Raw genomic sequence first — 23637 nt, 5'->3', positions numbered from 1 at the left:
TGGTTCGGGCTAGGTCCCTTAGTTCCAGTGAATGGAACTTTTTTGGGAATGCCAAGAGTGTGCAAAGTTGTCATCAAGGCAAAGGGTGGCTACTTTGAAGAATCTCAAATATAAAATATATTTTGATTTGTTTAACACTTTTTTGGTTACTACATGATTCCATATGTGTTATTTCATAGTTTTGATGTCTTCACTATTATTCTACAATATAGAAAATAGTAAAAATAAAGAAAAACCCTTGAATGAGTAGGTGTGTCCAAACTTTTGACTGGTACTGTATACAGTGAGGGAAAAAAGTATTTGATCCCCTGCTGATTTTGTAAGTTTGCCCACTGACAAAGAAATGATCAGTCTATCATCTTAATGGTATGTTTATTTGAACAGTGAGAGACAGAATAACAAAAACAAAAATCCAGAAAAACCCATATCAAAAATGTTATAAATTGATTTGCATTTTAATGAGGGAAATAAGTATTTGACCCCCTCTCAATCAGAAAGATTTCTGGCTCCCAGGTGTCTTTTATACAGGTAACGAGCTGAGATTAGGAGCACACTCTTAAAGGGAGTGCTCCTAATCTCAGCTTGTTACCTGTATAAAATACACCTGTCCACAGAAGCAATCAATCAATCAGATTCCAAACTTTGGCTAAGGCCAAAGAGGTCTCCAAGGATGTCAGGGACAAGATTGTAGACCTACACAAGGATGGAATGGGCTACAAGACCATCGACAAGCAGCATGGTGAAAAGGTGACAACAGTTGGTGTGATTATTTGCAAATGGAAGAAACACAAAATAACTGTCAATCTCCCTCGGCCTGGGGCTCCATGCAAGATCTCACCTCGTGGAGTTGCAATGATCATGAGAACGGTGAGGAATCAGCCCAGAACTACACGGGAGGATCTTGTCAATGATCTCAAGGCAGCTGGGACCATAGTCACCAAGAAAACAATTGGTAACACATTACGCCGTGAAGGACTGAAATCCTGCAGCGCCCGCAAGGTCCCCCTGCTCAAGAAAGCACATATACAGGCCCGTCTGAAGTTTTCCAATGAACATCTGAATGATTCAGAGGACAACTGGGTGAAAGTGTTGTGGTCAGATGAGACCAAAATCAAGCTCTTTGGCATCAACTCAACTCGCCGTGTTTGGAGGAGGAGGAATGCTGCCTATGACCCCAAGAACACCATCCCCACCGTCAAACATGGAGGTGGAAACATTATGCTTTGGGGGTGTTTTTCTGCTAAGGGGACAGGACAACTTCACCGCATCAAAGTGACGATGGACGGGGCCATATACCATCAAATCTTGGGTGAGAACCTCCTTCCCTCAGCCAGGGCATTGAAAATGGGTCGTGGATGGGTATTCCAGCATGACAATGACCCAAAACACACGGCCAAGGCAACAAAGGAGTGGCTCAAGAAGAAGCACATTGAGGTCCTGGAGTGGCCTAGCCAGTCTCCAGACCTTAATCCCATAGAAAATCTGTGGAGGGAGCTGAAGGTTCAGGTTGCCAAACGTCAGCCTCGAAACCTTAATGACTTGGAGAAGATCTGCAAAGAGGAGTGGGACAAAATCCCTCCTGAGATGTGTGCAAACCTGGTGGCCAACTACAAGAAACGTCTGACCTCTGTGATTGCCAACAAGGGTTTTGCCACCAAGTACTAAGTCATGTTTTGCAGAGGGGTCAAATACTTATTTCCCTCATTAAAATGCAAATCAATTTATAACATTTTTGACATGTGTTTTTCTGGATTTTTGTTGCTGTTATTCTGTCCCTCATTGTTCAAATAAACCTACCATTAAAATTATAGACTGATCATGTCTTTGTCAGTGGGCAAACGTACAAAATCAGCAGGGGATCAAATACTTTTTTCCCTCACTGTATATAAAATATATATTTTAAAAAATATATATGTTCCTTTATTATTTTACCCTAACCCTACCACCCCTCTCGTAATTGGAGTAAACTAATGGACAAGAACACTTAGGCATCTACTTCCAGCTTATACATACTATATACATTTTACTTACACAGTATATTTTACAATAGTTATCTTTTGTTTGTTTTTAGTCCCACAGCTCCCCTCAACCCCTCCCATCTATGTCTGAAGACTCTTTTTGCCATATATTTTTCAACTGTGCTGTGATGTTTCACAAAAGTTTTGAACATTTCTATTCTCATAGTTTCTATAGATTGTAAATTAAAGATACAAAAAAAATTCTAAGATTTATTTAATTATTGATTAAATTACCTTTTTAAATCACCCAGCAGTGCTATTTGCAGAGTTAGCTCCAGGTAAACGTTGCAATTCTTCAGCCATTCCTGAACCTGTGACCAAAAACAAGCTACATATGGACAGTACCAAAACAAATTATCTAAGGATTCTGTCTCTTCGCAGCAAAATCTGCAGAGCTGGGATGGTTGTATCCCCCATATATATAACATTCTATTGGTTGCAAGAATTTTGTATAATTATTTAAATGGAAAAACTAAAAGTGTTGAATCCAGCATTGTTTTGTGTATCAGTTCATAAACCATGTGCCATGGAATCGGTACATCGAAAATCTCTTCCCAACTATTTTGCAATCTATATGGCACAGCTGTCAATATTTTGGTCCTTAAATGAAACTGGTATACTTTTTTATTTATAAAAATTTTCTTTAACCAATTTTGGTCTTTAATGGGGAGCCGACAGACAAGTTCCTTACTTTCTCCCCCTTCAACTTGCCTCTTCCTTTTTTGCGGTAATGCTGCAATTAGTTGGTTGTAATTTTGAGTAGAGCAGACATTTCCATATATTTTTGTTAGCTGCATGTTTGACATAACTCCACCAGTCCTATTTATGATATAATTTACAAAGATGATATCTTTAACAACTTTTTTCTCCCCAATTTCGTGATATCCAATTGGTATAGTATTAGTCTATAGTATTCTCTCTGGTGTCTATAGTATTCTCTCTGGTATGCAATCTGGTTTCCGCTCAGGTTATGGATGTGTCATTGCAACCTTTAAGGTCCTAAATGATGTCACCATTGCCCTTGTTTCTAAGCAATGTTGTGCTGCTATTTTTATTGACTTGGCCAAAGCTTTTGATACGGTAGACCATTACATTATTGTGGGCCAGCTAAGGAGTATTGGTGTCTCTGAGTGGTCTTTGGTCTGGTTTGCTAACAACCTCTCTCAAAGAGTGCAGTGTATAAAGTCAGAACATCTGCTGTCTCAGCCGCTGCCTGTCACCAAGGGAGTACCCCAATGCTCGATCCTAGGCCCCACGCTCTTCTCAATTTACATCAACAACATAGCTCAGGCAGTAGGAAGCTCTCTCATCCATTTATATGCAGATGATACAGTCATATACTCAGCTGGCCCCTCCTTGGATTTTGTGTTAAATGCTCTACAACAAAGCTTTCTTAGTGTCCAACAAGCTTTCTCTGCCCTTAACCTTGTTCTGAACACCTCCAAAACAAAGGTAATGTGGTTTGGTAAGAAGAATGCCCCTCTCCCCACCGGTGTGATTACTACCTCTGAGGGTTTAGAGCTTGAGGTAGTCACCTCATACAAGTTCTTGGGAGTATGGCTAGACGGTACACTGTCCTTCTCTCAGCACATATCAAAGTTGCAGGCTAAGGTTAAATCTAGACTTGGTTTCCTCTATCGTAATCGCTCCTCTTTCACCCCGGCTGCCAAACTAACTAAACTAAACTAATCCTTATAGGACACATCACTGCACTCTATACTCCTCTGTAAACTGGTCATCTCTGTATACCCGTCGCAAGACCCACTGGTTGATGCTTATTTATTAAACCCTCTTAGGCTTCACTCCCCCCTATCTGAGATACCCATTGCAGCCCTCATCCTCCACATACAACACCCGTTCTTCCAATCACATTCTGTTAAAGGGGTCGCTCCTCTTTTCAGTTCGCTGCAGCTAGCAACTGGAACAAGCTGCAAAAAACACTCAAACTGGACAGTTTTATCTCCATCTCTTAATTCAAAAGACTCAATCATTGACCCTCTTACTGACAGTTGTGGCTGCTTCGCGTGATGTATTGTTGTCTCTACCTTCTTGCCTTTGTGCTGTTGTCTGTGCCCAGTAATGTTTGTACCATGTTTTGTGCTGCTACCATGTTGTGCTGCTGCCAATGTTGCTACCATGTTGTTGTCATGTGGAGTTGCTACCATGCTGTGTTGTCATGTGTTGTTGACATGTTATGTTGTTGTCTTAGGTCTCTCTTTATGTAGTGTTGTGGTGTCTCTCTTGTCCTGATGTGTGTTTTGTCCTATATTTTTTATTTTTAATCCCAGCCCCCGTCCCCGCAAAAGGCCTTTTGCCTATTGGTAGGCCGTCATTGTAAATAAGAATTTGTTCTTAACTGACTTGCCTAGTTAAATAAAAGTTTTTAAAAATTGTAGTTACAGTCTTGTCCCATCGCTGCAACTCCCGTATGAACTCGGGAGAGAGCCATGCGTCCTCAGAAACACGACCCTGCCAAGCCGCATCACTTCTTGACACACTGCTCGCTTAACCCGGAAGCCAGCCGCACCATCCAACAGGCGACTGAAGTCAGCTTGCAGGTGCCCAGCCCGCCACAAGGAGTCACTAGAGCTTGATGGGACAAGGAAATCCCGGCCAGCCAAACCATCCCCTAACCCAGACGACACTGGGCCAATTGTGCACCGCCTCATGGGTCTTCCGGTCACGGCCGGCTGTGACACAAAACCGGTGCTGTAATTACGCTTTAAGTACTGCGATGCAGTGCCTTAGACCGCTGTACCATTCGGGAGTCCCAGATTATACTTTTTTTTTTATAATCTCAGAAATATAGTTTTTTTGTTTATTATTTGTTTAACCATAATATTTGTTGTAATATTTGTTCTGTCTTTTCTGGTGGATTAAACTGAAATTGCAACCAACTTTCTATTGGTTGTTTTAAAAATAGTGAACATTTTGAAATTATTTCAATTTCAAATAACCGAAAGTGTGAGTTTGTAATCTGAATAAAGGGAAAAAGGCCATTCTTGAGGTGAGACATTCTTACTAATCTGCTAGAGAACCAGTTCAAATGTAAGCATATTTTGTATGACTGAAGCCTTTAGTGAGAGGTCTAATGCTTTAATATTTAATAATTTCTGAATTCAAATAAATTATATAAATAGTCCCGTAAAAAAAATTCTGGTTTGCCGTTCCAAATAAAATGGAATATTCCTTGCTCATATAATTTAAAAAAACAAGTCGCTAGGTGTAGGCAAGGCCATAAGCAAATAGGTAAACTGGGATAGGACAAATATACAGGTATTTTGCTTTCCATGGTAGCAAGATCTTATCTATTTTTGCTAACTTTCTATTAAAATGTATTGTAGTGAGATCATTTCTTTCTTTTGTAAAATGAATACCGAGTATGTCCACTTCACCGTCAGACCATTTTATTGGTAAACTACACGGTAATGTAAAAGTTGTATTTTTAAGTGATCCAATACGTAATACAGTTCACTTAATTTGGTTGTAATCCAGAGAGGTTAGAAAAATTATCTAGATCCTCTATGAGGCTGTGGAGGGATCCAAATTGTGGATTTAAAAGAAAACATGAACATGAAAGGAAATCTTAACGCTACAGCAAACAATGACATTCTAGACGATTCTGTGCTTCCAACTTTGTGGCAACAGTTTGGGGAAGTCCCTTTCCTGTTTCAGCATGACAATGCCCCCGTGCACAAAGCGAGGGCCATATAGAAATGGTTTGTCGAGATCGATGTGGAAGAACTTCACTGGCCTGCACAGAGCCCTGACCTCAACCCCATCGAACACCTTTGGATGAATTGGAACGCCGACAGCGAGCCAGGCCTAATCGCCCAACATCAGTGCCTGACCTCACTTATGCTCTTGTGGCTGAATGGAACCAAGTCCCCGCAGCAATGTTGCAACATCTAGTGGAAAGCCTTCCCAGAAGAGTGGAGCAAAAGGGGGACACACTCCATAATAATGCCCATGATTTTGGAATTAAATGTTTGACGACAGGTGTCCACATACTTTTGGTTATGTAGTGTATGTTCTACAGGGTCTTGGTAATACCTTGATTTATAAAAGACATGTGCCCTGTAAAGACCACTGTGTCATTGAAGAAGGGTCATGAAGATGTCTATCTTCAGGTAAGACAGACCCTCAGTTATAATGACATGATGTGTCTCTTCAACATTCCTTGGTATCGTGTGTGTATTCGTGTATGTTCATGCATTTGTGTCTGTGCGTCCGTTTACCCATTGGCTCATAATGAAGTCCTGGGGACTACAGAGGACCCTTTGTACTCATGTCCAGGTATTGGATTTCACCTGTGGCTCTGAAGCTCTGAGATTCTGATCAACATCCTCTCCCCCCATTTTCATAACAATTATCGCAACTCCAATGGTATTGACACTTCAGGTTCAAGTCCACATATGAGCAATTTCATTGTCTGATAAGAGTAACATTTATAGACATTAATCTTGTCAAGATCAAAATATGTAATCTATTGTAACTTTGGTCAGTATATCTGTTTGATATGAATTCATATAGGAAGTGGAAAATGGTGTGCATTTGCGCATGCGTCCCCACCTCAGGGTGTGTGTGACATACCTTGCATCCTCTGAACTCCCAGGTCATTGCCCCATTTTTTGTTCTGATTGGCTAGTGTCAGTCCCTTACCTCACAGTTTTACTGCCTCTCTCCTCCTGCCCTGCTCTGTGGCTCACCATCTAGGTCCAAAGATCGCTGCCTGCAGTGTTTGCTCAAGCTCTGTGCCATTACACTGAAGGGGATCCCATTCCATTACCTGCTGGCGCCTGTGACTGTGGCTCCCCCAGCCCCTGACACCCCAGCTCTGGGACTCCACCTGCTCTGCTCCGCTCCTGCCTTCTACCTAGGGGTCTGTGAGGAGCCCCTCTGTCTGGGTCTACGTCTCGGCCTGTGTCTGTATTTGACCAGACTGAAGCGCAGTTCTGTCTCCTGGATTTTTTTCTAGTTCAACTGAAAGTGAGAGAACTGGGAGTCATTGGTGTTGTACTTTCTCCCTGCCCCTCTTTGCTGTGCCTGTCTGTGTGTTTGTTCTGCTGAAGGACCTTGCCATTCCTAAGGGACTCTGATACCATTCTTCTCACTGAGGTAAGTGACTGAAATGATTAGATTTTTAGATTTTTATGATTTTCTACTGATACTGCTGCTAACAATGTGGTGAACCTGTGCCTGGGGTCTGTCTAGGAGGGAGTCTGTCAACAAGTTCAGAGACTTCATAGATACTGTATTTGGCTATTGAGTAAAAGCTGATAAAAGTTAGTCTAATTGACATCCAGCATCTCAATTATCTTAAACACAATAAAGCACTGTATCCAAGTGTATTTTCTGGTACAATGCAGGGAGTAGAGATGTCCAATGTGAGTCTCAACTAAAACAAAAATGAACGGAATACTGTATGTGTGTGGTTTATGGTTGTGGGAAAGCATTGTGATTACCTGGTTGTTTTGGTTTTGGGTGTTGTGGTGGGCGTGAGAGGATTAGATCACCTCATGACCTCTGGTTTCGAGTTGCAGATACAGCTGTTGATTTGTCAGTTTCTGCCAAAACAGATGTAGCTGTGGTGATTGAAATACACAGTGTCATGGTGACAACCCTGTTGACATGAACGCACAGACTTCAATTTGTCTCCCTCAAAATAATATGACCCATTATTGTAGACCCATTGTGGAAAGGAAAATTGCTCTCAGTTGAGAAACTGAAATGGTAAATGCTAAGTGGCTCATCATGTGATCTCTATTACTATATACTATAAATGCATATACATTAAATACAGTTTATGTACTTTAATGCTTTCCATTTACTTAAATATAAAGTATGGGCTGTTTATGAGGTTGAGCTGGTGGCGGCCATCACGAAGGAATTAGAAAATGGATAAGAAGAGAGATAAGATAACTTGAGAGCAGCTTTGTGACTCCAGGCAGGCGAACATACTGTAGGGAATACCAGGTCTAATGTTCAGGGTTATGAGCTATTTCACCTGTAGTGACTCAGTATGGATTATCAACAGTGTATTTTGCTCTGGTACTAAGCGTTGATAAGGAGTGGCACTACAACATCTCAACATGACATATACTGCACTCTACCAGTGAGTATAGAGGGAAGACAACTTAAGCCATAGCACGTTAATGTACATGAGCTTTTACAAGAGCTTCAGCCTTGATAGAAGAAACTAGTATGGTATAGTCAATGTCTTTATGAGGGACTATAAATCGGATTTGCTCTGATCAGATCTGTATTTTCTTCTATTTCTGGGTCGTTACACCAATTAGGTGCTTTTTGAGTAGTGTATCTTGGTGAAAAAAAAACACGTTATATTTCACCTAATTTTACCATTCTGTCATAAAGAGCACATGTTCAACTTTTAAAAAAACAACGTTTTCCCATCTCAAGAGGTTCAATAAAAAAATGACAAATAAAGGGTAACACTTTATTTGGATAGTCCATCTGTAGATCGTGTACAGACTATCTACTGACTATCAGAAACATTTGAACTATCTCCTAACCCTGACCTTAACCCTTATCCCAACCTTATTCTAAACCTAACCGTAACATTAGCAAGCAGTTGCTTATCAACAGATAGTTTGTTGATAGTATGAACATCTGTAGAGCAGTCCATCTACAGATGGACTATCCGGACTATCCAAATAAAGTGTGACAAAATAAAGTAACAGGGTTGACCATAACAGAGTTGATGACTTCATCTTAAATCAGCCATAAATCCCTTTGTGACAGGGAGAATGGAATCTTTTTGTGTGCAATAGGGAGGGGAAATTAAATACAAGCTTCACAATTATTATGATTATTATTTTTAAACGTTTCTAGCCTGTCTATCTATGGGTATCAAGGTTGGCGTGTCATGCTCAAACCGCTCAGTTTTCCACCACAACACACCAAAAAATGGTCAAAAAGAGTAGAACCAGTGTCTTTTTGTAAAACATTTTTTTTAAAGGAATAGTTTCACCATATTAAAACAAGACTTCACAGAGTTTGTTTTACTTTAAAATTAATCACTAATAACATGAAATAAATAATAATATTTAAAAATGACTGTCAAAGCAACAAAATAACTAGGGATTTTCAATGATGGTGAAAACTTGGAGAAATGTGTGTGTGTGTGTTAAAATCTTCCTAGAAGTCACAGAGGATGCACAGAGGGACACTTTAGCAAGTCTTTATTGAATTTTACATGTTGCCTATATTAAAGGGCACTTAATTTTATATAACAGGCTTTTAAATATTTGTGCACAATTTACTTAAAATATCAAAGGGACGCAAAATACACTAATTTCATGGAAATAACCTTTTAACACGTTTCAAAGACTCCTAATGGAACAAATGACACTGTAATAAAGATGAGTCATAGTTTGGCGACATGGACTAAGATATTCCCAGGGACTATGGTTTATTTTCATTTAAAAAGGCTCCAGCCACAGTAATCCAGAAGAATATAACCTAACTTTAAATTACATTTATGAAATAAATATTTCAGGGATCCTTGAAAGATGGGACAATCTCTTTGTCTTAACATTAACAACATTTGAAATATACATTTTGATAGACCAAAGTATGGTATCATCAATCACCATGTAAAGGAACAATATCCTGATAAAATGCAACTAAATGGATTTATGTCACCTCCGTCAGACACCATAAAAGGCATTTCATTTCTGCATTTATTGTTCAACAAGTGTTAAAAGGCCTTGATTGTTTAATACTAACATTAGATTATTCAAATATGTAATACAAATATCCAAACTCCTTTTTGTTTTGTGTTATAGCACTATATAATGCTCCAGGGCTGATTTCTTTAGCATTTTGGCATGTTTTCAGAACATAAAACAACATTTATAAAGCAAACATTATCCCTTACTGTAGGTCTAGAACTGCAAATACTTCAATAGGTTAAGAATATGTTGCAGAACAGTGATTAAAATAATAATTCTGAATATTGACATAAACTTGGATATTAAAGAACATCTGTCCCTTAAAAACCAACTTCTCATTTAGAAAACTGCCTATTTGGCATCGATATGAGTCAGAAACATTTATTCTACTGTCAAAATTGACTGAGTGCAAATAGGATAATTTTGGTCATAGAGTCAGTCTCGTCCAAAACAGAGTTTTGTGAGACTTGTGGTCGTGACCGCATAACAACGTAAATGAAGGTTGGGTTTGTTTCAATCCTGCCCACATGCCCACAGCTGGCAGCACACAAGTAAACATCAATTTAGAGTGCAGCAGTACGCGACCCAATCATAATGCCCGTGGTAATTTTGGTTGACTTTGGATATCCCGACGGAGCTAGTTTGGGAGCATCGGTAAATTTCACAATATGTTAAAATTCAATTAGCTCCAAATGTCAATGACGTAACTTTAAACAAACTATAAATTGTAGAAATTAATATACAAATATTGAAAGCATTTAATAATGAGAAAACTAAAAGGTGTGCAACATGAAAATATTATCTTATTTACATTGTGTAATTTATTGACGGTCCCTAATTAGCCCTGGAGCTAGGCTATGTCAAACCAACTTCGCTCTCGTTGGCTGGCCCTCACTACATATTTGTCGCCAAACCCACTGGCTCCAGGTCATCTATAAATCACTTCTAGGCAAATCCCCGCCTTATCTTAGCTCATTGGTCACCATAGCAACACCCACCTGTAGTATGCGCTCCAGCAGGTATATCTCACTAGTCATCCCCAAAGCCAACACCTCCTTTGGCTGCCATTCCTTCCACTTCTCTGCTGGAAATGACTGGAACGAACTACAAAAATCTCTGAAGCTGGAGACACTTATCTCCCTCATTAACTTTCAGCATCAGTTGTCACCAACACCTCCTTTGGCTGCCATTCCTTCCACTTCTCTGCTGCAAATGACTGGAACGAACTACAAAAATTTCTGACGCTGAAGACACTTATCTCCCTCATTAACTTTAAGCATCAGTTGTCACCAACACCTCCTTTGGCTGCCATTCCTTCCACTTCTCTGCTGCAAATGACTGGAACGAACTACAAAAATCTCTGAAGCTGGAGACACTTATCTCCCTCATTAACTTTAAGCATCAGTTGTCTCTCTCTCTCTCTCTCTCTCTCCGATCACTGTACCTGTACACAGCCCATCTGTAATTAGCCCACCCAACTACCTCATCCCCATATTGTTACTTACATTGTTATTTAATTTGCTAATTTACACCCCAGTATCTCTATTTGTACATCATCTTCTGCACATCTATTACTCCAGTGTTAATACTAAATTGTTATTATTTTGCACTATGGCCTATTTATTGCCTTACCTCCATAACTTACTACATTTGCACACACTGTATATAGATTTTCTATTTTCTATTGCGTTATTGACTGTACGTTTTTGTTTATTCCATATGTAACTCTGTGTTGTTGTTGTTTTTATCGCACTGCTTTGCTTTATCTTGGCCAGGTCGCAGTTGTAAATGAGAACTTGTTCTCAACTGGCTTACCTGGTTAAATAAAGGTTAAATAAAATAAAAAATAAAATAAAAAACTTTGCCACGGTCGCACACCAGCCGGCTGAAGCTAATTGGCAAAATAATTTGGCCAACTCTTCCCGCATGAGAACACACACATGACACACCCACATCAAACCACACCCGAAACCAACAATGTTTGAATTCAGACATGGTCGCTGTAATTTCTTAATGAACCATATCTAAAACGAGGTCAAATCAGGAAGTGCAGTTGCCCTTTAAGAGGGTTAGCCATCAGGGACTGAGTTGACAAGACACTGATGGAGTTGACAACAAATACTCAAAAATGCAGTGCCTTCAGAAAGTATTCATACCCCTTGACATATTCCACATTTTGTTGTGTTACAGCCTGAATTCAAAATGGATTACATGTATTTGTTTTCTCACCCATCTACACACAATACCCCATAATGACAAAGTGAAAACATGTTTTTAGACATTTTTGCCCATTTATTGAAAATGAAAAACAGAAATATCATTACTTTGTAGAAGCACCTTTGACTGTGATTACAGCTGTGAGTCTTTCTGTGTAAGTCTCTAAGAGCTTTCCACACCTAGACTGTGTAACATTTGACCATTATTCTTTTCAAAATTCTTCAAGCTCTGTCAAATTGGTTGTTGATCATTGCTAGACAACCAATTTCAGATCTTGCCATAGATTTTCAAGTAGATGTAAGTCAAATCTCTAACTCGGGCCACTCAGGAACAGTGTAGATTTGGCCTTGTGTTTTAGGTTATTGTCCTGCTAAAAGTTTAATTAATCTTCCAGTGTCTGGTGGAAAGCCGACTGAATCAGGTTTTCCTCTAAGATTTTGCCTGTGCCGTTACGTTTCTTTTTTATCCTGAAAAACTCCCCAGTCCTTAACAATTACAAGCATACCAATAACATGATGCAGCCACCACTATGCTTGAAAATATGGAGAGTGGGTAATGTGTTGTATTGGATTTCCCCCAAACATAACACTTTGTATTCAGGTCATATTGTGAATTTCTTTGCCACATATTTTGCAGTATTACTTTAGTGCCTTATTGCAAACAGGATGCATGTTTTGGAATATTTGTATTCTGTAAAGGCTTCCTTCTTTTCACTCTGTCAATTAGGTTAGTATCGTGGAGTAACTACAATGTTGTTGATCCATCCTCAGTTTTCTACTATCATAGCCATTAAACTCTGTAACTGTTTTAGTCACCATTGGCCTCATGGTGAAATTCCTGAGCAGTTTCCTTCCTCTCCGGCAACTGAGTTAGGAAGGACGCCTGTATCTTTGTAGTGACTGGGTTTATTGATACAACATCCAAAGTGTAATTAATAACTTCACCAAGCTCAAAGGGATATTCAATACCTGCAACAACAAAACATTTTTTACCCATCTAGGTTCCCTTCTTTGCGAGAAATTGGAAAACTTCCCTGGTCTTTGTGGTTGAATCTGTGTTTGAAATTCACTGCTTGACTAAAGGACCTTACAGATAATTGTATGTGTGGGGTACAGAGATGAGGTAGTCGTTAAAAAATCATGTTAAACACTATTATTGCACACAGAGTGAGTCCATGCAACTTAAGCATGCACTTAAGCATACAACTTGTCAAGCAAATGTTTTACTCCTGAACTTATTTAGGCTTGTCATAACAAAGGGGTTGAATACTTATTGACTCAAGACATTACAGCTTTTCAAAAATTTGAAAAACATCATTCCACTTTGACATTATGGGTTATTGTTTGTAGGCCAGTGACAAAAAATCTAATCCATTTTAAATTCAGGCGGTAATAACAAAACGTCAAGGGGTGTGAATACTTTCCGAAGGCACTGTACATATTTTTGCTTCTAAAAATACAAATTCAATATAACGTTTGTAAAATATGGAAAATTATTGATTTGTATGCAGGCAAACTTAAATCTGTTTTACCTAATTTCTACCAGCATGTCACATGTGCAACCAGAGGAAAAAAAACTCCACGCATACAAGGCTCTCCCTCACCCTCCATTTAGCAAATCTGACCATAATTATATCCTCCTGATTCCTACTTACAAGCAAAAACTAAAGCAGGAAGTAAGTACCAGTGACTCGCTCAATACGGAAGTGGTCAGATGACGCGGATGCTACGCCACAGGACTGTTTTGCTAGCACAGACTGGAATACGTTCCAGGATTCATCCAATGGCATTGAGGAGTATACCACCTCAGTCACCGGCTTCATCAATAAGTGCATCAACGACCTCATCCCCACAGTGACCGTACGGTCATATCCCAACCAGAAACCATGGATTACAGGCAACATCCACACCGGGCTAAAGGCTAGAGCTGCCACTTTCAAGGAGAAGGACACTAATCTGGACGCTCATAAGAAATCCCGCTATGCCCTCAGACGAACCATCAAACAGGCAAAGCATCAATACAGGACTAAGATTGAATCCTACTACTCTGATGCTTGTCGGATGTGGCAGGGCTTGCAAACTATTACAGACTACAAAGGGAAACCCAGCCGTGAGCTGCCCAGTGACGTGAGCCTACCAGAAGAGCTAAATACCTTGTATGCTCGCTTCGAGGCAAGCAACACTGAAGCATGCATTAGAACACCAGCTGTTCCGGACGACGCTCTCCGTAGCCGATGTGAGCAAGACCTTTAAACAGGTCAACATTCACAAGGCTGCTGGGCCAGATGGATTACCAGGACGTGTACTCAGAGCATGCGCGTACCAACTGGCAAGTGTCTTCCCTGATATTTTCAACCTCTCCCTCACCAAGTCTGTAATACCTACATGTTTCAAGCAGACCACCGTAGTCTCTGTGCCCAAGAAAGCGAAGGTAACCTGCCTAAATGACTACCGCCCTGTAGCACTCACGTCGGTTACCACCCCAACAGATCCACAGATGACTCAATCTCAATCCACACTGCCCTTTCCCACCTGGACAAAAATAACACCTATGTGAGAATTCTGTTAATTTTTACACTGCTGCTACTCGCTGTTTATTATCTATGCATAGTCACTTTACCCCTGCTTACAGTACATGTACAAAGTACCTCGACTAACCTGTATCCCCGCACATTGACTCGGAACCGGTACCCCCTGTATATAGCCTTGTTATTGTTATTTTATTGTGTTTCTTTTTATTCTATTTTTTACTTTAGTTTATTTATTAAATATTTTCTTAACTCTATTTCTTGAACTGCACTGTTGGTTAAGGGCTTGTAAGTAAGTATATCACGGTAAGGTCTACACCTGTTGTTTTCGATGCATGTGACAAATAACATTTGATTGATTAAAAAAATTAATTTGTCTTCTTCATTCAAGTGGTATACAAAGTAGCAATTTGTTTTTCCTCAGTTGCTTCATGACTCTAAAACCTAATTAAAATAAACATATTTTAACCAAAATTCATATTCTATCTTAAAGGTCCAATGCAGCCGTTTTTATCTCAATATCAAATAATTTTGGGGTAACAATCAAGTACCTTACTGTGATTGTTTTCAATTAAAGATGCACTATGCAGAAATCGCACCGCCATTTCCTGGTTGCAAAAATTCTAATAGTTCACCTAATTTCAGTTCATGTGACAAAACAAGCAAGTATAGTGTAGAGAATCATTGTACCATCTAAACTACTGTGAAATATATTTTCCATAACCAAAAATATTATATTTTCAGCTATTTGAAGCTGATGTACAAAACCCAAAGTAAAAGACACAAAAACTTAACTTAAGAATGGGAAGCATAGAAATAGCGCACATAGAACAGATCTATCGCTTCTTAGACATGCTTTCAATGAGAATGACTGATATACAGTGGGGGAAAAAATGATTTAGTCAGCCACCAATTGTGCAAGTTCTCCCACTTAAAAAGATGAGAGAGGCCTGTAATTCTCATCATAGGTACACGTCAACTATGACAGACAAAATGAGAAAAAAAAATCCGGAAATCACATTGTAGGATTTTTAATGAATTTATTTGCAAATTATGGTGGAAAATAAGTATTTGGTCAATAACAAAAGTTTCTCAATACTTTGTTATATACCCTTTGTTGGCAATGACACAGGTCAAACGTTTTCTGTAAGTCTTCACAAGGTTTTCACACACTGTTGCTGGTATTTTGGCCCATTCCTCCATGCAGATATCCTCTAGAGCAGTGATGTTTTGGGGCTGTCGCTGGGCAACACAGACTTTCAACTCCCTCCAAAGATTTTCTATGGGGTTGAGATCTGGAGACTGGCTAGGCCACTCCAGGACCTTGAAATGCTTCTTACGAAGCCACTCCTTCGTTGCCCGGGCGGTGTGTTTGGGATCATTGTCATGCTGAAAGACCCAGCCACGTTTCATCTTCAATGCCCTTGCTGATGGAAGGAGGTGTCAAGGGCTGAGGTGTGTGAAGTGTGGAAGTCAGGCGCAGGACACCGAAGCTAGTCCAACAAAGTTTACTGAGAAACCAATTGGCAAAATACAGTAAACGGCCTCAACAATAAAACAGAGGCGAGCAATACGCAAACTATGCGTAAAGCAAAATAAACAAGAAAACAGATACAAAAACACGCAGCACTAAGGACAGGCGAAAACAACACACAATCTAACCAATGCAAAACAGGGAACTTATAGGACACGTAATCAGAACACAAACAGACACAGGTGTACAAGACAGACCAAAGCAATCACACCACGAAACATTCAACGGTGGCAGCTAGTACTCCGGGGACGGCGAACGCCGAAGCCTGCCCGAACCAGGAGGAGGAGCAGTCTCGGCCGAAACCGTGACAGGAGGTTTTCACTCAAAATCTCACGATACATGGCCCCATTCATTCTTTCCTATACACGGATCAGTCGTCCTGGTCCCTTTGCAGAAAAACAGCCCCAAAGCATGATGTTTCCACCCCCATGCTTCACAGTAGGTATGGTGTTCTTTGGATGCAACTCAGCATTCTTTGTCCTCCAAACACGACGAGTTGTGTTTTTACCAAAAAGTTATATTTTGGTTTCATCTGACCATATGACATTCTCCCAATCCTCTTCTGGATCATCCAAATGCACTCTAGCAAACTTCAGACGGGCCTGGACATGTACTGGCTTAAGCAGGGGGACACGTCTGGCACTGCAGGATTTGAGTCCCTGGCGGCGTAGTGTGTTACTGATGGTAGGCTTTGTTACTTTGGTCCCAGCTCTCTGCAGATCATTCACTAGGTCCCCACGTGTGGTTCTTGTGATCATTTTGACCCCACGGGGTGAGATCTTGCGTGGAGCCCCAGATCGAGGAAGATTATCAGTGGTCTTGTATGTCTTCCATTTCCTAATAATTGCTCCCACAGTTGATTTCTTCAAACCAAGCTGCTTACCTATTGCAGATTCAGTCTTCCCAGCCTGGTGCAGGTCTACAATTTTGTTTCTGGTGTCTTTGGTCTTGGCCATAGTGGAGTTTGGAGTGTGACTGTTTGAGGTTGTGGACAGGTGTCTTTTATACTGATAACAAGTTAAAACAGGTGCCATTAATACAGGTAACGAGTGGAGGACAGAGGAGCCTCTTAAAGAAGTGTCACGATCGTCGTTACAGGAAGCGGACCAAGGCGCAGCGTGTGATACAAACATGACTTTATTTTAATTAAAGTAACGAACAAACCAAAACACGACTCGTGAAGTCCAACGGTTAAACATACCGAAACGGAACAAAAACCCACAACACCCACAGGAAAACATACAGATTAAATATGGCTCCCAATCAGAGATAACGAGCCGACAGCTGACACTCGTTACCTCCGATTGGGAGTCATTGACCAAACATAGAAATGAACCCAACAGAAATACAAACATAGAAATACACCCAATGAATGAACACACCCTGGCACAAATTACAGAGTCCCGGAGCCAGAGCGTGACAGTACCCCCCCCCTAAAGGCGCGGACTGCGACCGCGCCTCAATATGGGCTAAACAAGGGAGGGCTGGGTGGGCATACCTCCTCGGCGGTGGCTCTGGCTCTGGCCTTGATCCCCACCTCCTCTCCCACCCCCCAAAGTACCCCTGGTCCTGTCTAGCCCCGCTGGCCGGAGCCGGACTGACGACACGCGCCTCTGGCTTGGTGCGTGGAGGACGAACGGGCCTTACCAGGCTGACGACGCGCACCACTGCCTTGGCGCGGGGAGCAGGAATGGGCCGGACCGGGCTGACGAAGCGCACCCCTGACTTGGTGCGGAGAGCGGAACCGGGCCGGACAGGGCTGACGAAACGCACCACAGACTTGGTGCTGGGAGCAGGAACGGGCCGGACAGGGCTGACGACACGCACCACAGACTTGGTGCGGGGAGCAGGACTGGGCCGGACAGGGCTGACGAAGCGCACCACAGACCTGGTGCGGGGAGCAGGAACGGGCAGAGCCGGGCTGACGAAGCGCACCACAGACCTGGTGCGGGGAGCAGGAACGGGCAGAACCGGGCTGACGAAGCGCACCACAGACCTGGTGCGGGGAGCAGGAACGGGCAGAACCGGGCTGACGAAGCGCACCACAGACCTGGTGCGGGGAGCAGGAACGGGCAGAGCCGGGCTGACGAGACGCACCACAGACTTGATGCGGGGAGCAGGGACAGGCCGGGCTGGGCTGGCGACGCGCACCGTACACTTGGTGCGAGGGGCTGGAACAGGCCGGACCGTACTGGGGACACACACCACTGGCTCTACCTCGGGATCTGGAACGGGCCGGACCGGACTGGTAACACACCCCAGTACCTCTCGCCGTGCCTCTACATCCTCCATCCCCTCTTCGACCAGTGGCCCCCGTAACCCGGCGTCCTTCTCCGGCAACCCACTGGGCCGCTCTATCGCAGCCTCCTGCTGGTCCGCCGTCGTGAGCCCCCCCCTAAAAATTTTCGGGGCGTCTCTCCTACCCGTGGCCCAGGTCTCCATGTCCCTCGCCAGCTTCTCGCCCTTCTGCCATAATGTCAAGCCCCTCTCTTCCTCACTCGGCTTGACCCAGTCCAGGAGGCGAAGGAGATCTGTGAGGGATCTCCCTGGCGATGGCTCCTGGACACGCTGCTTGGTCCCATCTTGGTGGGTTTTTCTGTCACGATCGTCGTTACAGGAAGCGGACCAAGGCGCAGCGTGTGATACAAACATGACTTTATTTTAATTAAAGTAACGAACAAACCAAAACACGACTCGTGAAGTCCAACGGTTAAACATACCGAAACGGAACAAAAACCCACAACACCCACAGGAAAACATACAGATTAAATATGGCTCCCAATCAGAGATAACGAGCCGACAGCTGACACTCGTTACCTCCGATTGGGAGTCATTGACCAAACATAGAAATGAACCCAACAGAAATACAAACATAGAAATACACCCAATGAATGAACACACCCTGGCTCAAATTACAGAGTCCCGGAGCCAGAGCGTGACAAGAAGAAGTTACAGGTCTGTGAGAGCCAGAAATCTTGCTTGTTTGTAGGTGACCAATACTTATTTTCCACCATAATTTGCAAATAAATTCATTAAAAATCCTACAATGTGATTTTCTGGAGAAAGAATTTCTCAATTTGTCTGTCATAGTTGACGTGTAACTATGATGAAAATTACAAGTGGGAGAACTTGCACAATTGGTGGCTGACTAAATTATTTTTTTCCCCACTGTATAACACACGTCTTTCCGAATTTGGTCGGGTCACCCAAAAAGTTACATATTGTAGCTTAAAAATTGTAAAAATACATTTTAAAAATGCTTCTTAGCAAAGAGCAATTTCTAAAGCAAGAATATTTGTAGGACTGTCTGGGAGTGGTCTGAGTGGGGAGGGGAAAACTAGCTCTTATTAGCAGAGAGGTTTGGAACTCTCTTATTTACATTTTAGTCATTTAGCAGACGCTCTTATCCAGAGTGCTCACAGGAGCTCAAAGGCACATTGACATATTTTTAACCTAGTCGGCTCAGGGAATCAAACCAGCGACCTTTCGGTTAATAGCCCGATGCTCTTAACCGCTAGGCTACCTACCAAATTTAACTATGTCACCTGGCAGGCCAAAACTCCATCCGACCCAAACAGGCTGAAATTTCAGGCAGTCTTATCAAACTTCTCTTACCCTAAAGGGGCATTATCATCATTTTCAAAGTTTTATTCCAATCTCATAGTCTGGAAATATATATATAAAACACAGTAGAATTGACAGTTTAAGGTTGTGACCAATATTGGTTGTTTAAATCTATCAAAGGTAGATAAATGTACAGACCATCAGTGGTCTTGTTGCACTACATGCATTGAGTAAAGGAAAAAGGGGTACATTTACATTTACATTTACGTCATTTAGCAGACGCTCTTATCCAGAGCGACTTACAAATTGGTGCATTCACCTTATAGCCAGTGGGATCACCCCGTGGGGTACTTATGGTATAGCTGGCTCTGTTCATTCATGATGATTCATTTAGGAATTTAAACAAATCTGACGGAGTTGCCCAAATCTCCTGACAAATTTTTTAGGAATCACAGTTTGAGATAAAAAAATAAAAAAAAGTCACAGAGGGTTATTTCAACAAACGACATAGTATCTTTTTCCAGTTAATATTCATTACTGTCAGTTTTTAGAATTTTAAACACTTTTTTTAAGAGTTTGAAATTGGGATCCTTTGCTCCGGGCATAGAACGACATGGAAGTGAATAATATAAAAAATATTTAGAAAATTCCACTAAATGTATTTTATTTATCTCAAATAATGCATAATGACGTTTCCCTGCCAGACAAGGATTGTCCTGACTTTCAAGAATCCCTGATTTAGTTATTGAATTAGGCCTCCTCCAGGATCCATTTAATCTGTGTATGTGAAACCTGTTCATAGAAACCTGCTCCTTGTCCAAAACTTAAAAGGTTATCCTTATAAAGCCCATTAGAGCACCTCTGTAACATTATCAATGCTGTAATGTCGCTCAATTTCACCTAAGAGTCAATTCTCTGTGTTCATTTAGATAGGAAGCTCACTCTTTGTTTAGGGAACAGGTGTGTGCCTTTGTCTGTGTGTACATGTGGATATATTTATGGAGGTGGGGGCATTGAGTAACTAATTATCGTTCTCATCAATAGTGTAAAACTGATAAGAGTGGTTGTTACCAATGACATTACTAAATTAGTACATCACTGCAAGGCTCACCATGAACATGTCATAATACGATTATAGCTGTTCTACACATTGGTTAGAGAGTATAGATTACTAGAGTAGATGAGACTGTTCCTGTCATAAAACGGTTACAGTATACTGTAGCTGCACTGCACTTGTATGAAGAAATCATGGTCAGGAATTTTCCCATCCTTGCTTCTCATCATTTTAGATAATGAGTTTTCCTATTATTCCATGATTTTTCTGGCTATTATTCCACATCACCCATCTGTTTTTTCTCCCAGGTGTAATATGGAAGTGTTGAGCTGAACATGGGGTCCCTACTGTCACAGTTTGGTCTGGAGTGTGGGGAGAAGGAAGTGAAAGGCGAGTTAAATTACCTGCTGATGTCTGGTCCCAACGCTGGTGCAGAGTTTATTATTTTACTGCCACACCTGTGATCAGACTATCTGTGTCCCAGCCGTAAAGTGTGCTAAAGCCAGAGTTTATTTGTGGTAAGGTTGATGCTTTTAATGCAACACCTGTGATCTTTAAATGATGTTGTGTTTCCACCTACAGAGGAAGAAAGACACCTGCGAGCAAATGACAGAGAACTCAACTTGTCTTACAAGTATGCTGTGAGTACTGGGCTTGATTATTCATTCCAAGCCAATGTTTACATAATGTGTGTCTGTGTATACGTTGTATGCATGTTATATACTGTATGTTTTCATGTGTATTTGTCACAGTAACACGTTCCCCTCTTGCTCCCCATACAGGACAATGCCATCAAAACCTCCAAATACAACATCTTCACCTTTCTCCCGCTCAATCTGTTTGAGCAGTTCCAAAGACTGGCCAATGCCTACTTCCTCTTCCTCCTCTGTCTCCAGGTAACCCTTACACAGTCTTATAATGCAGCCACTCTAAGCCTTGTCCTCTCAGTGCTGCACAGGGCTGAGGCCTGTAGACAAATTGCACTGGGACTGTAGGCCTACATACTATACCTTCTAGGACAACATCAGTATGAGACAATGTACATGTGATTGGACATCTTCACTGGCTTTCAACAGACATCAGATATGCTTCTCTGAACTCATTTGTTTTAGACTAATGATAATATCTTATCCAGTTATCTTTCAGCTTATCCACACAAATCAAGGAAATTGTTGTACACATTTTCAAACTCCTGAAATATACAAAAAACTTACATAGACTCTGAGTGCAAATGTGTATTTCTTCATAGTATCCACATAAGCTCCTTCATGCCAATGGAGCTGGCTTTATATAGAGTAATATACACTGAGTGTACAAAACATTAAGGACACCTTCCTAATTTTAAGTTGCACCCCCCCCCCTTTGCCTTCAGAACAGCCTCAATTCGTCGGGGCATGGACCCTACAAGGTGTCGAAAGCGTTCCACAGGGATGCTGGCCCATGTTGACTCCAATGACACAGTTGTGTCAAGTTGGCTGAATGTACTTTGGGTGGTGGACCATTCTTGATACACATGGGAAACTGTTGAGCGTAAAAAACCCAACAGCGTTGCAGTTCTTGACACAAACCGGTGCGCCTGGCACCTACTGTACTACCATACCCCGTTCAAAGGCACTTAAATATTTTGTCTTGCCCATTCACCTTCTAAATGGCACACATACACAATCTATGTCTCAGTTGTTTCAAGGTTTAAAAGTCCTTCTTTAATCCGTCTCCTCCCCTTCATCTACACTGATTAATGTGGATTTAACAAGTGACATCAATAAGGGATCATAGCTTTCACTTGGATTCACCTGGTCAGTCTATGTCATGAAACAAAACAAAGTATGAAAATGTATGCACTCACTACTGTAAGTCGCTCTGGATAAGAGTGTCTGGTAAATAATATGTCATTTAGCAGACGCTTTTATCCAAAGCGACTTACAGTCATGTGTGCATACATTTTTACGTATGGGTGGTCCACAATGACTACAATGTAAAATGGAATGGATAGAGCAAGTGTTCTTAATGTTTTGTACACTCTGTGTATGGTACAGCAGCAGAAAGGTGAGTCCCTGCTGATGTTTTGTCTCTCCTGGCTCCTCTCAGCTCATCCCAGAGGTCTCGTCCCTGTCCTGGTACACCACCGTGGTCCCCCTGGTCCTGGTGCTCTCCATGACCATGGCCAAGGACGGCAGCGACGACATGGTGAGCTCAACATCTACTAACTACAGTATTAAGACCGCATGCAGGAGATGGTCCACATAGACCTGTTTGTTCTCACAATTATGTAGATGTCCTGGTCTCCAAATCCTCATTCTCTTTCCATTTCCTTCACCTGTGTAGAACAGACACATATGTGACAAACAGGTAAACAACCGGAAGGTGGAAGTCCTCATCGATGGAGAGTGAGTATTTTCCTTTTGTGTAAACTAGGTTCTCAGTGCTTGGAAAGTGCTTGAATGTCACAGATTAGCTACAGTCTTGAGAGGGAGAGGCTATAAGGATACTCCTGATGCCCAAAGTTGATGACGTATGTGGCGCAGCTAGAGTTTAGTGGGGACGAACGGATTCGGTTCAGTCAGTCATCATAATGAGACCTCCTCAGCTAGCTTAGTTGATGCTTGTGGCTAGAAACTTCTGCGAGAATTTGAAACTTGTCTGCCGATGTTGGGACTTCGGAGAGTTTTCAGAATCATTCCGTTTTTATAGGAGTAATTGTTCGTTATTTTAAATAAAAATGTAGACGTTAATGCTGTAGTTGCAGGCTACATTTACAGTGAAAATCACTACAATAAATGTCCTTTAGCTGTCACCCTGATATTGGCTACACTATCTAGCTACTTCCCTCTCCTTAATGCAGGACAGTGGGCGGATAGGACACACTGTGCCAATTTCAAAGATTTTACTGAGTTACAGTTCATATGAGGAAATCAGTCAATTGAAATAAATTCATTAGGCCCTAATCTATGGATTTCACATGTCTGGGAATACAAATATGCATCTGTTGGTCACAGATATCTTTTAAAAAAGGTAGGGGCATGGATCAG

The 23637-nt window shown here is 41.5% G+C and overlaps 1 protein-coding gene across 2 annotated transcripts in view; it reads left to right on the top strand.

The window, feature by feature from the left end:
* Positions 1–6766: 6766 nt before the first annotated feature.
* atp8b5b (ATPase phospholipid transporting 8B5b) overlaps positions 6767–23637 on the top strand; it is a 30654-nt gene continuing 13783 nt past the window's right edge. For both annotated transcript variants that reach the window (XM_084160147.1, XM_084160148.1), the window contains exons 1-6: positions 6767–7136; positions 20917–20998; positions 21191–21249; positions 21391–21504; positions 22697–22795; positions 22934–22995. In XM_084160147.1, coding sequence (XP_084016273.1) covers positions 20944–20998; positions 21191–21249; positions 21391–21504; positions 22697–22795; positions 22934–22995 — 389 coding nt within the window. In that variant the 5' untranslated portion in view covers positions 6767–7136; positions 20917–20943. The remainder of the gene's footprint in view (positions 7137–20916; positions 20999–21190; positions 21250–21390; positions 21505–22696; positions 22796–22933; positions 22996–23637) is intronic.

The sequence above is a fragment of the Coregonus lavaretus genome (genome assembly GCF_964263955.1).
Source record: "Coregonus lavaretus genome assembly, chromosome: 4".
In the NCBI taxonomy this organism is placed as follows: domain Eukaryota; kingdom Metazoa; phylum Chordata; class Actinopteri; order Salmoniformes; family Salmonidae; genus Coregonus; species Coregonus lavaretus.
The sequence above is the reverse complement of the archived record's forward strand: the minus strand, read 5'-3'. Positions and strand labels throughout refer to the sequence as shown.